This window comes from Culex pipiens, chromosome 2 (assembly GCF_016801865.2).
Source record: "Culex pipiens pallens isolate TS chromosome 2, TS_CPP_V2, whole genome shotgun sequence".
NCBI lineage: Eukaryota > Metazoa > Arthropoda > Insecta > Diptera > Culicidae > Culex > Culex pipiens.
This window is the reverse complement of record NC_068938.1, coordinates 99221372-99237207: the sequence shown is the minus strand read 5'-3', so window position 1 is coordinate 99237207 and position 15836 is coordinate 99221372. Positions and strand designations below refer to the sequence as shown.

Below are 15836 nucleotides of genomic sequence, written 5' to 3'. Positions count from 1 at the left end.
ACTATTTTTTTTGCTCTGAAATTAACTTAAAGTTATCCGAGGCGATACTGGGAATAAATACTTTCTACATTCCAATACTATTTTTGAACTACACATCAAATTTCTCGACTAAAAGAGGCATGCAACTTTTGATGAGAATGAGAATACGGCCAACCACGTGCTTTTCAATGTTGTTGTTTACACTCGGTAGCAGCGCGGGAAAGTTGTGAAATCTCCTCTGCGACGACAGCGCCACAAACGGCTTGCCATTCTCGATAAAACCGTTGCATGTTTTTACACAAGTTGGTGATCCATCCAAAACGTCTGTTGTCTGTCTGTCTGTCTGTCTGTGGAAGTATGCAATCCATCATAACCATCAGTATTTGAAAAACTAGCTGGGTAATTCTCTACCAACTCACACGAAATCGGGAAAAGTTGCCCCGACCTCTCTTCGATTTGCGTGAAACTTTGTCCTAAGGGGTAACTTTTGTCCCTGATCACGAATCCCGTTTTTTGATATCTCGTGACGGAGGGGAAATTTAATGTACTTTTCGATTCTACATTGACCCAGAAGGGTCATATTTTCATTTAGAACAAAAATTTTCATTTTAAAATTTCGTGTTTTTTCTAACTTTGCAGGGTTATTTTTTAGAGTGTAACAATGTTCTACAAAGTTGTAGAACAGACAATTACAAAAATTTTGATATATGGACATAAGGGGTTTGCTTATAAACATTACGAGTTATCGCGATTTTACGAAAACAAGTTTTGAAAAAGTTATGTTAGTGTTTCTCTTTGTTTCGTCGTCCGTGTCTGTCGCGGGTGACCATGAACGGCCATGATCGATGACGACCAACATTTTCAAAACTTTTTTTTCGTAAAATCGCGAAAACTCGTGATACACAACTACAACTTTGTAGAACATTGTTACACTCTAAAAAATAACCCTGCAAAGTTAGAAAAAAACACGAAATTTTAAAATGAAATTTTTTGTTCTAAATGAATAAATGACCCTTCTGGGTCAATGTAGATTCGAAAAGTACATTAAATTTCCCATAAAATGACATTTTCCAAAAAAAATTACAGTCAAGTAACGGAAAATGGGAGAATTTAAAAAAAAAATTAGTGTTTTTTTCGATGAAAAATACGTTTTTTTTCGGAATTCTGAGTACGCCATCAAATCGGGCGTCTAATTTTACATAAAAGTCCCTTTGACACCAAATTTCTATCTCATCACCGTTTCAGGCTGCAAATTATTGAAAAACACCTCTTTTTTCGCATGTTCAAAAATGGAAGGGGTCGTACCGCCCCTCCTTCACGAGATATCAAAAAACGGACCTCGGATTCGTGATCAGGGACAAAAGTTACCCCTTAGGACAAAGTTTCACGCAAATCGAAGAGGGGTTGGGGCAACTGCTGTGTGAGTTGGCGGAGAATTACCCAGCTTAATTTTTGTTTGTAAACACGGTTTTAGTTATGGAACCAACCAAGTTCAAATAAGATCTAGTCTTAAAAAGTATTGACAGAGTTGCCATATCTACAATTTTTGGACTCGTTTTGAAGGACTTTCGACTGCCTAACCAACGATAGGTCGGATGATAGATCTGGACATAGTTTTCGTACCGATAAGTGAGACACAGCTTCAAAATGGTACCTAGACCTCTTGATGATAAGAAATCGGGTTTTAAATAGTCATTCACAATTCATTATTATTCTTTGCAAAATCCTATCTTTTAATAGGATTCTAGTGGATGGACTTAAATCGATTAAACCCATATTGACCCAAGGTTTACCCTTGCTTCAATTGTTCCTAACAACTAACTCGTCAACACCCTTCGTATATTAGTGCACCGATTCAAAATCGTCCGTATTTTCTCTCCTCAAAATCAAACGTGCTTTAAACAAATGGTTCCGCTCCAATAACGAGTTTCCCGATAGTGTGTGCCAAATACACGAGCAACGATACAGCAACAACAGAATTCCAGAATTCCATCATCTGACAAGATTGGTTAGCGCATCAGCCAAATACGGTTCCTAATGGGAAGAGGTTCCGGTGTTATTTGTGATCTTTGCGAAGGCACTCCAGAAAAGCCAATCAATCTGTGGCCAATCAACGCTGGTCCAAGGAGGAGAAATCGTGTCCCATTCCACTGACATCACGACCAAGTCAGGCGCATCATCCTCGACGGAGCTGCTCCAGATTCATCGGAAGCCACTGGGGAATGGAATCGTGAGGTACCTACTGGCCTCGGTCGAGCTGATAGTGGGGCATTGGTAAGAACAAACAATTTCTTCCAAACACGATAATTGACAAAACTCATTCGCACTTGTTCGGGCACATCGAGCTGGGCGGACAGACGTACACATGACACATGGGCAGGGCACAGTAACTCGATTGGTTCGCTTTTCGGTGGAATCCGGTGGTGGCCTGGTTCTGCAGAATGGTGCTGTGTGTGCGAGTTGGCACCGCAGTACGTACGTGGCTTCTAAGGGTGGGGAGTGCTTGTTGGCGGGAGTCGCGGTGAACCGATTTGATGATTTTTGAACAAACCGTCAAGAAAATTGGTGGAGTCGCGGGGTACATTAGTTGATGCATGCTTCTCTTGTTTTATGGTTTTCTTCATTAATTTTAAGTATTTTTGTATGCATTAATCTTGTTTATTATATTTTATTAGAATTTAGCAGCTCTGCTCCAGGATATTACATTTCCAATTCAGAGATTTGGAGAACCTTTTAACTGAGATCAATTCATAAGCATCATAGGAAGGGTACATGACACATTCTGCCGTGACGTTACAACGGTTTGATGATTATTTTTCGGTTTTTTTGTTGTTACTCGGAAATTTGAAAGAAAACACCTAAATATTTTCACAGATTCTGAAAGTATGTTAATTTTGTCATAAGAACCCACTTTGGGTTTAAGATTTGATGTTTTGGTTTCAATTCTACGAACGATTTTGTATCGTGACGTTACAACGGTGGAGAATAACGCTGTATTTCAATATTTTTTTTGAAAATTCTGCTCAGTTAATCAACATAAACTAGACTTTTTCATGTTTATTAACTTGACTGCTGAATCGAATGCCGTCATTGGCTTATGAAAAAAAGTTAATAGTTTTACATTTCGTGATAACGCAGACTTTTACAAAAAGGATGTTCTCCTTGCGTTGTAACGTTATTTACAATTGACAACTGACCCCGGAATATACCCGCATAGCTTCAGTGAGTATGGCGGACTACTTACCGTCGACCTCTTCCTTGTTACGGTGGTAGACTCACAGGTCTCAACTCCGGTAGACCCACCGGTCTTGACTCCAAGCAGTTCTTAGATGACCCATATCATCCCAATAAGTTATTTAAACAATGCACTGTAGCCTACCACACTCACTAAAGCGGTCTGGGTAGTATTCGCTATAAAAATTTTGTAGTTTCGACTTGTTTCTTTTGATAAGCCTGTTGCCCAAAATTCCCGGATGTTTCGGATGGACTAGAACATCCCACATGTTCCAAAATCATGCTTAAATATGTTATAATATATCTAAACAAAATACAATTTAAACTTTTTGAAAAATTTCCGATTAATTACGAAATCTCAAAGATTCATAATTTATGTCATGGACATTCTTTTTTCAAAACGATTCTCGATTTGAACACCCCCATTTCGTTGTTTAAATTAAGAATATGGAGAACACTAGGGTAACAATAAAAAAAATCGAAATCAAGGAATTTATTTATTTATTCCTCAACAGGCACTTTTTGCCCAAATGAACTTACCCTCTGATGCCCTGTGATTCGATTCCTTAGGCAAAAATAAGTAACTGTGAACAATTTTAGCGAAGGTTAAGGGTAGCTCTTTATCGTTGAAGTTGGTGAAAAAAATCTTTTCATACAAAAATGTCTTCTTTAAATCGTAAATATCTCGTCAGGGTTGATCAGATCGTTTTGCGGACTTGGACAAAGTTGTTTGTCATAAAATTTTACATAACACACTTCACACTTGACAATTACTCACTCTAGTTGTCACTCTAGTGTATAATCAAAAAAAATAACCCTGCAAAGTTACAAAAAAAACACGCTTACTCGGAAAGTCTCTCTTTTTTTTATAGTTGAAAAAAGGAACTAACACCTTTTTTGATGAAATTTTTTTTTTTGAATTTTGATTATGTCATCGAATCGGGCGTCCAATTTCACACAAAAGTCCATTTCGTCGCCGTTGTGCTAACTTGTCGTACGTGCATTTTGAGCCCAATTGAGTTAAGAACGCCATTTTGTGCAGCTCACAATGCCTCTCCTTTTGACCTTCAGAGATCCCCAAAATTCGATTTCAATCCTGAGATATTCAATGAAAACCAAAAAAGCTTCGGAAATATTTGTCACTTTTCATATGAAAGTAGATTCAATCTTGTCGTGCTATCTTTTCACTCCCTGAAAATTGATGTAAGAGCGACAATTGGCCAAAGGGATTTCAGGTCAGAACGCGTTTGACGCACGTACAAGTTAGATTACCGTAAACATTTGTAATTATAACTCGGGACTCCAGCAACCAAATACAACCAAACTTCGGGACAATGCACATAATGGTCAGCCAAACAAAACGTGTTTGTTATTGTTAACATTGCGTGCTTCCGTTTTTGTTTATTCAAGGTCAAACATTAAAACGCGTTTTTCTCGGAACGTCGAAATAATGGCAGGTGCGACAAGATAGCACGACGACGTCGATTTGACTCTAAATTTCTAAACATGTCTTAGTAAACATTCAGAAAAAATGAAAGGGGTCGTACCGCCCTACCGTCTCGAGTTATCGAAAAAGGGCGTCGGATTCGCGATCAGTAGGCTTAGTGATTTTTCACGCTAAAAAAATGCAATTTACACGGAGACCACTATCCGAAAACACAAAATTTCATGGAAATTTTACGGATCGCTAAGCTTATAAAATCTTAGGTTAAACAACCGGAAAGATTTTTGAATGCGAAAAAAAATTTAATAATACAGCAATTCCCCACGAAAACAGCATGGAAAAAAACAAAAGTGCTCGGATCGGGCTCAAAATTTTTGTGGGAGTTCCCTGGCCGAAATAATTAGACCCGTATTTTTTTGTTTGGCCATTAGGGTGACCTACGGCGTGTTAGGGTGGTCTGAAATATGGCCATTTTCGTCGATTTTCGCAAAAACCACTTTTTTCGAAAAATCATAACTCCTCGCCATTTTAACCGATTTCAATTGTCTTATACGCAAATGAAAGGTGATAAGTTGGCCTTTCAAAGAAAAATAATGAGAAGTTTCAACAATCTAGCCTAACATATGAAAAAGGCGTATGAAACTTCAAAATGCCGTTTTGACGGTGTCTGGACCAAAGAGCCTATGTCTGGAAATATTTTTATCGGATTCCCCGGACATTTTTACATAACATACTAAAAAATGGGAGGAGTTCATTAACAGGATTCCGAGATATGATTTTTTGAAAATAAAATCCATGTTTTTCGACGCGCCGCGCGCGAAAACCGGAGAATGACGAAATTGGCAAAAAAACAACTTTTTTCACTAAAACTGCGATAACTTAAAAATTTCAGCGATGACCTATACATGTCTGGGTACCAAAAGTTGCGTCTTTTAATTACGAAAATTTTGGTACCCAAACATCTATAGGTCATCGCTGAAATTTTTAAGTTATCGCAGTTTTAGTGAAAAAAGTTGATTTTTTTCCAATTTTGTCATTCTCCGGTTTTTGCGCGCGGCGCGTCAAAAAACACGGATTTTATTTTCAAAAACTCATATCTCGGAATCCTGTTAATGAACTCCTCCCATTTTTTAGTATGTTATGTAAAAATGTCCGGGGAATCCGATAAAAATATTTCCAGACATAGGCTCTTTGGTCCAGACACCGTCAAAACAGCATTTTAAAGTTTCATACGCCTTTTTCATATGTTAGGCTAGATTTTTGAAACTTCTTATTATTTTTCTTTGATAGACCAATTTATCACCTTTCATTTGCGTATAAGACAATTGAAATCAGTTAAAATGGCGAGGAGTTATGATTTTTCAAAAAAAGTGGTTTTTGCGGAAATCGACGAAAATGGCCATTTTTCAGACCACCCTAACACGCCGTAGGTCACCCTAATGGCCAAACAAAAAAATACGGGTCTAATTATTTCGGCCAGGGAACCCCCAGAAAAATTTTGAGCCCGATCCGAGCACTTTTGTTTTTTTCCATGCTGTTTTCGTGGGGAATTGCTGAATATATATATAATATATAAGTGGTTTTTCAAGCCGAAAATTTCAAGTTTTCACTAAAAAAAATACTTAGTTATATATAAGGCATCCAAGCTAAGTAATTTTTAAAGTTAAAAATTTCAAGTTTTCACGGGAACCATTGAATCAAATCTTCAAAATTTTTGGGAATTTCACAGGACAAAGAAAAAAATCTTATGTATTCCCAAAAAGAGTTGATTTTTTAGAAACCGAGTTAGAATCTTCAATTTACTTTTGGAGTTCTACCGTGAAAATAAAATGGTAGTCAGATTGTCATGGCAAAAAAAAAAAAAAAATTACGAGAAGAACTCTTTGCCGAACTGTACATTAAACTTTCATTAATATACAAAATGATATTGAACGAGCCCAGTCGTGCTAAAAGTGACAAAAAATGCTGGAATTGCACTTCTATTTTCATTAAACATTTCAAAGTTTTTAGAAAAAATATTGTTTTTCACCATAAAACTAGATCAAATAAAAAAATTCCAAACCTAAAATTTTTATAAAAGTGCCAAATTAAATTGAAAACGCTATAGAAAAACAGTAACAATGTTTACCACCGATTGTACTCTATTCTATTGCAATGATTTTTTTTATTTTCAGCATGCTTTTTTTTAACCTCGTCCCCCCTTAATTTTTCTGGAAAGTTAGTCTAACTAACATTAGCCCAACTCTAATCTTACTTTCCTCAGTTTAGGATTTTGAAAATAAAGTTGGTTTTTCTATTGCTTATATGAATTAGAGTTCAATTAAATAGTTCAAAAAGTAAATATCACATTTTCAACAATTTAACAAATTCATCCATAATTCATTCATCAAAACCTTTGTGGATAAAATATTTGGTATTTTTGTGCATTGATTTCCAAAAATCCTTGAATTTCACGGGATTTTGCTGAAGTTGTAGAATTTCACGAATTACACGCTGTCCGCGAAATCGTGAAAATTCACTAACCCTAGTGATCAGGAACCAAACATAACCCTCCCTTAACCCTCTACTGTCCAATTTTTTTTCTTATTTTTTTATTTTTCACGTGTTTAGGAGGTCATTGTGAGCAACTTTTGTTTTACGAAAAACTTTACTTCTCTTGTTTTATGTTTTTTTTCAGTATTTTAATTCGCATTTATCTTATTTAGTTTACGTTTGTTTTTGGTAGTATTTGGCCTGTTCTACCATCTATCATCTATCTATGTTTTTCATGTTTTTACAGTCATTTTTTCATTTTTTGCTTGTTTTTCTCTTTTATTGCTATAGAATGGAACCATTATCATTTAAATTTAAAAAAAAAATGCGTAGTGGCATAGTCTGGGACACTAGAAAAATTACTGCATACTTCTTTTTATTTTAAATATAGGAAATGTTTGTAAAAATGACAGCCCAAGTTGACCCCTAAAAAATGACACTTTTAAAAACATTGGCAAAGTCACATAAAGCAAGTCAATTAAGAGCGAGTTTTTCACCAATGTGTAACAGGTCGTATCGAGGTGCTCCGATTTGGATGACACTTTCAGCGTTTGTTTGTCTATACATGAGATGAACTCATGCCAAATATGAGCCCTCTACGACAAAGGGAAGTGGGGTAAAACGGGCATTGAAGTTTGAGGTCCAAAAAACATAAAAAATCTTAAAATTGCTCGCATTTCAGTAAAACTTCATCATTTCCAACTCTCTTAGATGCATTCGAAAGGTCTTTTGAAGCACTTCAAAATGAGCCATAGACATCCAGGATTGGTCCGGAGCACCTCGAAACGACCTCTAGAACAAACCGAGCAAAATCTACAAAAACTGCCTCTTAAGTCAAAAATAATGCAGCAGCCTAGCCAAATTTTGATAAAGATGTTCAATTATTGTTGTAGTAAAACAAATTCAAATTAGGAAAAAAAACAACAGATTTTTGCTTAATTTATTGAATGAAGCTTGCCTGGAGTTATCAGATAGGATTTCAACGTAATTATGAAAATGTTAAAATATTTAGAATGTATACCAAACATGAAACCTAAAGTGGCTAATATATAGTGGGGACAAGAGATTTTAGCTCATCTTAATAATACCTGCTTTTGGATCACCGTTCCTCCCTCCTCCAGCAACCCCTCTAGAACCCACCAGTCAAGGTGTCAATTGGTTCAAAAGATCTCGAGCGCTTCGTACTCTACCCGCTGCTACTTTCTCAGCCAAAACCTCTGGAGCACGCGGTCAGCTTCTTGGCCTTTTCGACCAATAACAGAAACGGACGGCCTGCGTCAGTGCATTACCACCCCCCCTCTCTCCGTTCCAAATCCACGCTGTCAGGAGAAAGGCATCGCCGCCGTGCGCTTTTTTCCGACCGTCAGTAATCTAATCTATTTCAATCATTTGTGGACCGTGATAAAAGATAGACATTTATCAGATTATTCCTGGTGAGGATCCGAAAAACTTGGAAAAGCTCCCAGTGGGTGAGGCTGAGTGTGTGTGGACGAGAGGAAAATTATATTTTTTTCGATTCACCATTGTTTGCTGATTTTTTTTCGTTTTTCTCTGATTCGTGGAGGAAAATTCTTTTTCGTCGGAAAATCACGTTACTTTGGCTGATCTTTGAAGACGCGCGGTCGCGATCCAGAGCAAAAAAAAAGTGAACTCAAGTGTGTGTGTGTGTGTGGACCGAGCGACGTGACCAGAGGAAAATTCTTCTTCGGTGGGAAAACAGAAGAAAATCGTACCATTTTTCGCCTTTTGAGCACCGGGACGCGAGCGTGCCTTTTCCCAAGTTCGTTGTGATCGTCGTGGAAAAATTCGTCGGCGTGGAAAAATGAAATTATGATAAAATATTTGCCAGTGAAATAGGACCATCGTTGTTCGGGTGGTTTTTCCAGAATTTTCCCCTTTTTTCTGTTTGGTGAAAAACTAGGTGGAAAACTGTAGTCGAGAAGGGAAAACATCGCGAATTTTCCGTGAAAAGAACCATTCAGGCACGTCGAAAAGCACCAAATTGAATAGAAAGGATACTTTTTTCCTCCCCTTAAAAAAATGTTGTTCCACAAAAGAGAACTGGCCACGCTGCTGGTCCTGCTGCTAGTGGTAGCCCTTGCCCTGGCCACCTCAGAAGAAAGCCAAACGAGAACCCACAAAGCCATGAGGGCCTTCGACAGGACGAAAACCTCCTCCCAGCAGAGTGAGGCCACTACCACCGCCGCTAATGAGGACCAGGTCGTCGATGAGGACGACGAGGAACAGGATCATTATGATGAGAACGATGGCGATGATGATGAGGAGGAGGCTGGCAGCACAGCTGGTCCGACAACACCGGCCACCGGTAATTATGTCGCGACTACGCCGAAAATTGTGAAATCAACGAAGGTATTGAGCAGGTGAGTTGGCTGTCGAAGGGAGTTCATTTATTATTATTTCAGCTGCACTTGGTGGTGAGATTTTTTTTACTGGCTGAGTTTTTGTTTTCTGTTTGAGCGGTGTTAATTTTGTTTGGACGCAATTAATCAGTGGCGACTTGTGGTGGAATTTATTTTTTTCGAAAGGAACAGTGTGATGAATAGTAATGAATGGAATTTGATGATTGGTGCTCCAATTAGTTGGGATGTCGGTTGGGTTTGTAATTGGGACTTTCTCAAAAGTGGTTGGTACTTTCAAATTTTATTTCAAATTCTGTGGATTAATTGGAACAAGCACTCCTCAACTTGGACAAGCAAAGTTGAATTTCTGACATCAATTGTTAACATAAGTGGGAAATTTGCCATTTTACATGTAACACCAATGAATTATTTTTCTGCACATTCTCAATGGAGTACCGGATTCGAGTGGTTGAAAATTCATTTGAAGGATACTCTAGAACAGCGTTGCTCAACTTTTGCAGGTGGTATCAGCCAGGGGGCGATATCTATATCTCACTACAGGCAGCTCGCCCGCAGCCAACACAAGCTGTCAACTTCGGCTCCAGAACAAAAGGGAGCTGTCAATTACGGCGCCAGCACAAAAGAACAGCTGTTCGTTACGGAACCAAAACAAGGCAAATGCGCACTGTAAAAAAGTACAAAAACTGCAGGCATAAAATGGAAATAAAGTAATTATTGTTTTTATGTAAACCACAATGTAAGTTTAAAAGTTAGTGTATGTTTTTGAGGTGATTTTTATCAATTTATTTGCAAAATAAACTACTAAAGTTGGGATTATGAGGCACACATCGGGCCGATGACCTCATTTAAAATTGTACTTTTATCACATGAAACATTTAACTTAACTACTGTGTAATTTGATTATTTGATTTTTACTACAGTTATTTCTTATAATAAAAATTGAATTATTGATAAAAAAAATATTGTTTTTACTGTGCGCAGTTTGCGCGCGTTATTAATCTCAATCACCCAAGATGGCGGCCTTTAGCGTCCCCCTGGTATCAGCCTAGAGAAAGGTTGAGAATCAATGCACTAGAAGGTCTACAGCATCATGTACAATTTGTTTTTTTTTCTAATATTTTTTTCCAATGTTAGTATTACACAATGAGTGCGGTTCAAGAAATAATAATACAAAAATCATTTATTAAAACTTTTTTTAATATGTGTTCGTCTAAACGTCTAAAATTTAAAAGCCAATCGTGGGAATCGATTTCCCAGACAACTTTAACATAAAAATCTCTACATTGACCATTGCTCTAGGCCCAACCTATGTGAAGATACAACGGTTTTTGGCATTCTTTTATAGAATAGACATGATTTTTCAGTCTCAAAAATATAATTACTGGTCGTCCAATTCCCCACAAGTTTGCACATGACAGCATTTTTACTAGGGCGTCCAAGTTTCCCGGGATTTGAATTTCCCGGGAAACGGGAAAAATATTGTTTGTTTTAATCCCGGGAATTCCTGGGAATACTGAGAAATTTTTTAAACACTTATTAAATCTTTTTTTTCATCATATTTGTTATTTTTTCATGTTAAAATCATAGATTTAGCTCAATAATATTAATTGGTGATAATCTACACATCAATCTCAACACGGATAGCATTTTTCAGATAGCTCAAAAGATTTTTTTTGGTTCTTTATCATGCTTTGGATTTTAAATGGACCGCAATTACTTATCCAATTTGATTCAACTTAAATACCGTCATCAGGGGTGACATTGGGTCTGGGGGGTGAGATTGGGTCATATTTCAGCATTTTTGTGTGACCCAATCGCACCCCACACCCAATGTCACCCCTGATGACGGTAAGTCTCTTATAGATATTTATAATATTTTTTATTTTTTTATATAGAATGACTACAAAAGCTCAAAAAAATCTTTTAAAATGTCTCAAAAACAAAAAATGACAGCAAATGAAATGATACCAGTCAATGTTAATTGTTAGATATTTCAGACTTTCATGTTTTATTCAATAACTATATTAAAAATTATCTTTAAGTCGCTACCGCCAACTAGGGAAAATTGGGATTACAGTCTGAATAGGTACAGGAGATTTTAGAGCAATAAATTTGGAAATCGGTGTACCGTAAAACGGGGTGATAGCCGGGGTTAGGTTTGAAAATTTTCCACAAAATGAAAAGTCCAAATTAAATACGTACGGGATGCTATGGAATCATACTGACCATGATAGAGAAGTGTTCAAAGTACTTCAAGAAGAAGTTTTCATAATTTTTTAAAAAGTTTCAATAATTAGTTAACTATAATTAAGAAAATGTTGATGAATAGCATTATTTTAATATTCTCAAAGTGTCATAATTTTCTCATTGAACATGATTTCAAATCAGAAAACGGAATGCATTTTCGGATTCTTTGGACAATTTTCCACTAGGAGATGGTAAAATAAGTTTGTAAATAATAAATATTTATTTGTTTTCGAAATAAAATTTATAGGTATTTTCAGGGTATAGGTATTTTCATTAGAATTTTCAGACCGGATATTTCTTTTTTCAATTCCGCACCCAACCGGCGGTCGCATGATTGTGATACATGGCGGAATGAAAGTATATCAGAATCTGCATGAAATCTGTCTTCATGCATTTTTTGCGATATAGGGGTATGACATTTTTGCCCGTTACCGACAATTATCGACATTACCGACAGTTTTTTGGTTGTATTTCACAAAAAAAAAACTCTTAACAACACGAGAATTGAACCACCAACTTCTTGGTTATTGATCCGACACGCTACCACCGCGCCATGGATGCTTGATGGAATGCGAGTGAAAGAGCACCAACATATGCTTCTCTTTGGAGTGTTGCTCGGGGACGGGCCAGCCTTATATGTGTTGGTGAGAACTGCAGATCGCTGACATGTTTACACGCGGGCAAAATGATCTAGGGGCTTGCTGCAAAAAATGTTATCCAGGTTTTTAAGCGAAGATGGCGTTCGAATGGTGAACGCCCGAAATGTCAAAATCGCGCAGTAGCACCAACATAAGAAAAAAAATGTGGCTGTCATGCCATGGCACACTCTTTCCGTAATGTTGGTACCACTGCGTGATTTTGGCATTTCGGGCGTTCACCATGCGAACGCCATCTTCGCTTAAAAACCTCGATAAATTGTGACATTTTCTGCAGCAAATCCACTGTTGCAGATTTTGAGATATATTTTTCCTTTGGGTGTACCATTCAACTAATTATACTGAAAAACTGATTAAACTTTTGACGTTAGACCACTTAAAAAACAGTTCAATGAATGATTTTTGTATTTTTTTTCAAGAACAATTCTTGTTTTGGGTCGGAATAGCTCAATGGAGTTTTAATTTAAATTTAAGCTATGTTTAACATTAAATTTCATGATGAAATTAATTTAACTTAGATTTAGAAAAATAATCAATCAGGCCACCCTCTTTATTTCTTTGAAAAAATTAAATTTGTTTTTTTTTTATTTTATGCTTTCCCGTGAAATAAGAATGTTTCTAAACGCTTTTCAAGTTTTTCTCAACGATTTTTGAAAGTGTATGATATCAACTTGGGCAAACAAATTTAAACCACATCGTGCAATAGCATAATCGATGACTTTTTAGTCATCAAGTCAAACAAAACAGAAGATTGATATGAGCACGGTGTGTTTCGTAAAACAAACATAAGAAAAAAAAAATATCAGGTCTGATATTTGGCACTATGCAAAAGGGCTCTTTTTTGGGTTATTTAATGAAGAAAACTTGGAAATAAGGGTTTGGAAACCTTTTTGGTGGTTCAAATATTAACTATACCATCCATAAACCACGTATACACTTCAAATCTCAGCCCCCCCCCTTTTGGACAATTTCTATACAAAACAAATCTTTTTTGTATGGAGCATGGACAATCGCTGAACCCCACCCCCCTAAGCTGTCCACGTGGTTTATGGATGGTTCCTAAGTGATATTTGATGATGATAAGTTAGTTGACGAATACGTACATTAGACTGGCTATTCGTCCTAGAACACGTTCTTTTCCGGTACCTGCAGTGCCTCAAAAAACTCCCAAAAATTTGCGCACACTCATAAGGGAAACCCCATTTTTCGTTTTTATTTTTTGTAATTTGTATTTTAAACTTAATTTTTCAACCAATATTGAGAGTTTTCCCGAAGAAAATATGGTGCTCTATTAATCTTTTTAAAAGATACGTAAAAACGTATTTTTTGCTTAAAAATCGCATTTTAGATCATTTTTAATCCTTACCATACAAAACTCAAATGCAATGCGCAACCAATCACTCCCAAATTTTGAGGATTTGTTTAGGGGCCAAAATTGAATAAAAAAAACATCTTCTGAAAAATTGACGTTGTTTAGCCACTCTTATATTGCTTTCAATTTTCAGTGAGTTTTCCGTAGAATTATGCTTTAAAATTGATAAAAAACCTAAAAAAAGTTGCACTGGACCTCCCCCCAAATTAGAAAATTAACTTGTACTAACATTTTTAAAGTCTGACCAAAGTGATGATGAAAATGGCTTCGTTTAAAATATCAATCGTGTGTTTTATATTACACCCAGAACTGGGCATCGGCATACGAGAGGATAAAGAGCACGACTCGGTAGTAAAGTGGTACTGTGTGCGGACGGAGAGGATAAATCCCGAAATTACCGAGAGTACTTTACTCATGGGTTCATTTTTCCAAAAAAGTTCATCTATCAAAAAAAAGTACCGGTACCGAGACTCGAATCCAAGATCTTTGGCTTATTGAACCGTGCCTTTGCCGTATAGGCCACCATGGTTCGGTGACTAATTGGCGGTCATTTGTCCATATAAGCCACTCAATAGGATGAACTCGTCAATGAACGAATGAACACGCGAGAGGTCTTTACTCACGCAAAATAGTACTCTCCTCACGTTTCTTTTCGGGAGGACTTTCCCCTCGTTCTTTAACTTTGGGTGTAATACGCAAAAAAACAAAGACATTCTGAAGATTAAGCAGATTCTTTTGGGAAATACAACGACCTAACAAACTACTCAAAGGAACCTGCTGTAAATCCGGGACAATCCGGAAATGGGTCCTAACTTTCTGACCACTCATATCTAGAACAAAATCAAAACCTGTCCTGACATTTTTATAAAGATTGGTTGAAAACAACAGTAGTCGCGAACTGTTTTGAAATTTAACTAATTGAAAACAACACGATATATTTGCCTTTTGGGTGTTAAAATTTCTGAACGGTATTAAACAAATATTTTCCTTTTTAATATTTTGGTTTTGAACATTCAATGGTGCAATTAAATCCATTTTCCCATCGCTCTTCGTGTGATTCAATACTATTTTCGCCTTCAAGAATGCACAAACAGCCAAATTATATTAAATTACTTCACTCTGCATAATTTGGCCATAACATCAATTACCGAACGGTGCCAGTGGCAGTCAGAACGAAGCGTCTCGAGTCCTTACGACGGGTGGTGTTTGAATCAAAACATGCAACTCGATAAGGGAAGAAACTGCTACTACTGCTTTTGTGAACTGTTGGCCAACAATGTTCCCGGGGCGGGCTGGCTGGCAGCTGGACCCAGTTCCGGTCCTAGGTCACCATTAATTTACTGGAAAATTATTATTCGTTCTTTGGCACGATTCGGTCGTAAAATAGGTGCCTCGTTGCCTTAATTAATTGGTACCGTTTGGTGAAGTGCATCTAACAATACATTGTTTGGTGGAATTTTCATGCTTTTTTTGTTTCAAGAATTCAATTCAATTTTCTCTTATTTGAAAAGTTCAAGGAAATTCACACTATCTGCCCGTTTAAAAAAAGTTTAGAGTGTTAGTGAATTTGCATAAGCCTTGGCTACGATGGGTTCGCGGTTGGTGTCGTCGGAAAAACAACCATCACTTTACATTTCATGCTTCACGAGGTGGTGCACTCTCAGCTCCTCTGGGGTGGGAAAAAGTTTCAAAAATGTTCAACAACGATGTCAAGCACTCTCTTTTCACCAGTAGATACTGCCACGTCGAGGAAATTTGCTGGAAATAGTGTATTTTTTTCCTTGAGAAATGATGGTAGTCTGTAGTTTGCAGTATTGAGTGAAATTTCGATGCCTAAATGTGTAAATATCAGTTTTATAAATGCTTTAATTGCGTTATTAACAATATTGGCTTATTTCACAAGTAAAAAAATACCTTAGCATGTGATTTTCAAGACTTACTTGTTTGTGTTTCTCTTCATCGAAATTCACGTAAATACCTAATGACATAAA

The 15836-nt window shown here is 36.9% G+C and overlaps 1 protein-coding gene across 1 annotated transcript in view; it reads left to right on the top strand.

Moving 5' to 3' along the window:
- The first annotated feature begins 8430 nt into the window (after positions 1 to 8430).
- The window catches only part of LOC120429030 (uncharacterized), a 42996-nt gene continuing 35590 nt past the window's right edge, over positions 8431 to 15836 (top strand). Inside the window, exon 1 of the mRNA XM_039594166.2 lies at positions 8431 to 9570. Coding sequence (XP_039450100.1) covers positions 9230 to 9570 — 341 coding nt within the window. The 5' untranslated portion in view covers positions 8431 to 9229. The remainder of the gene's footprint in view (positions 9571 to 15836) is intronic.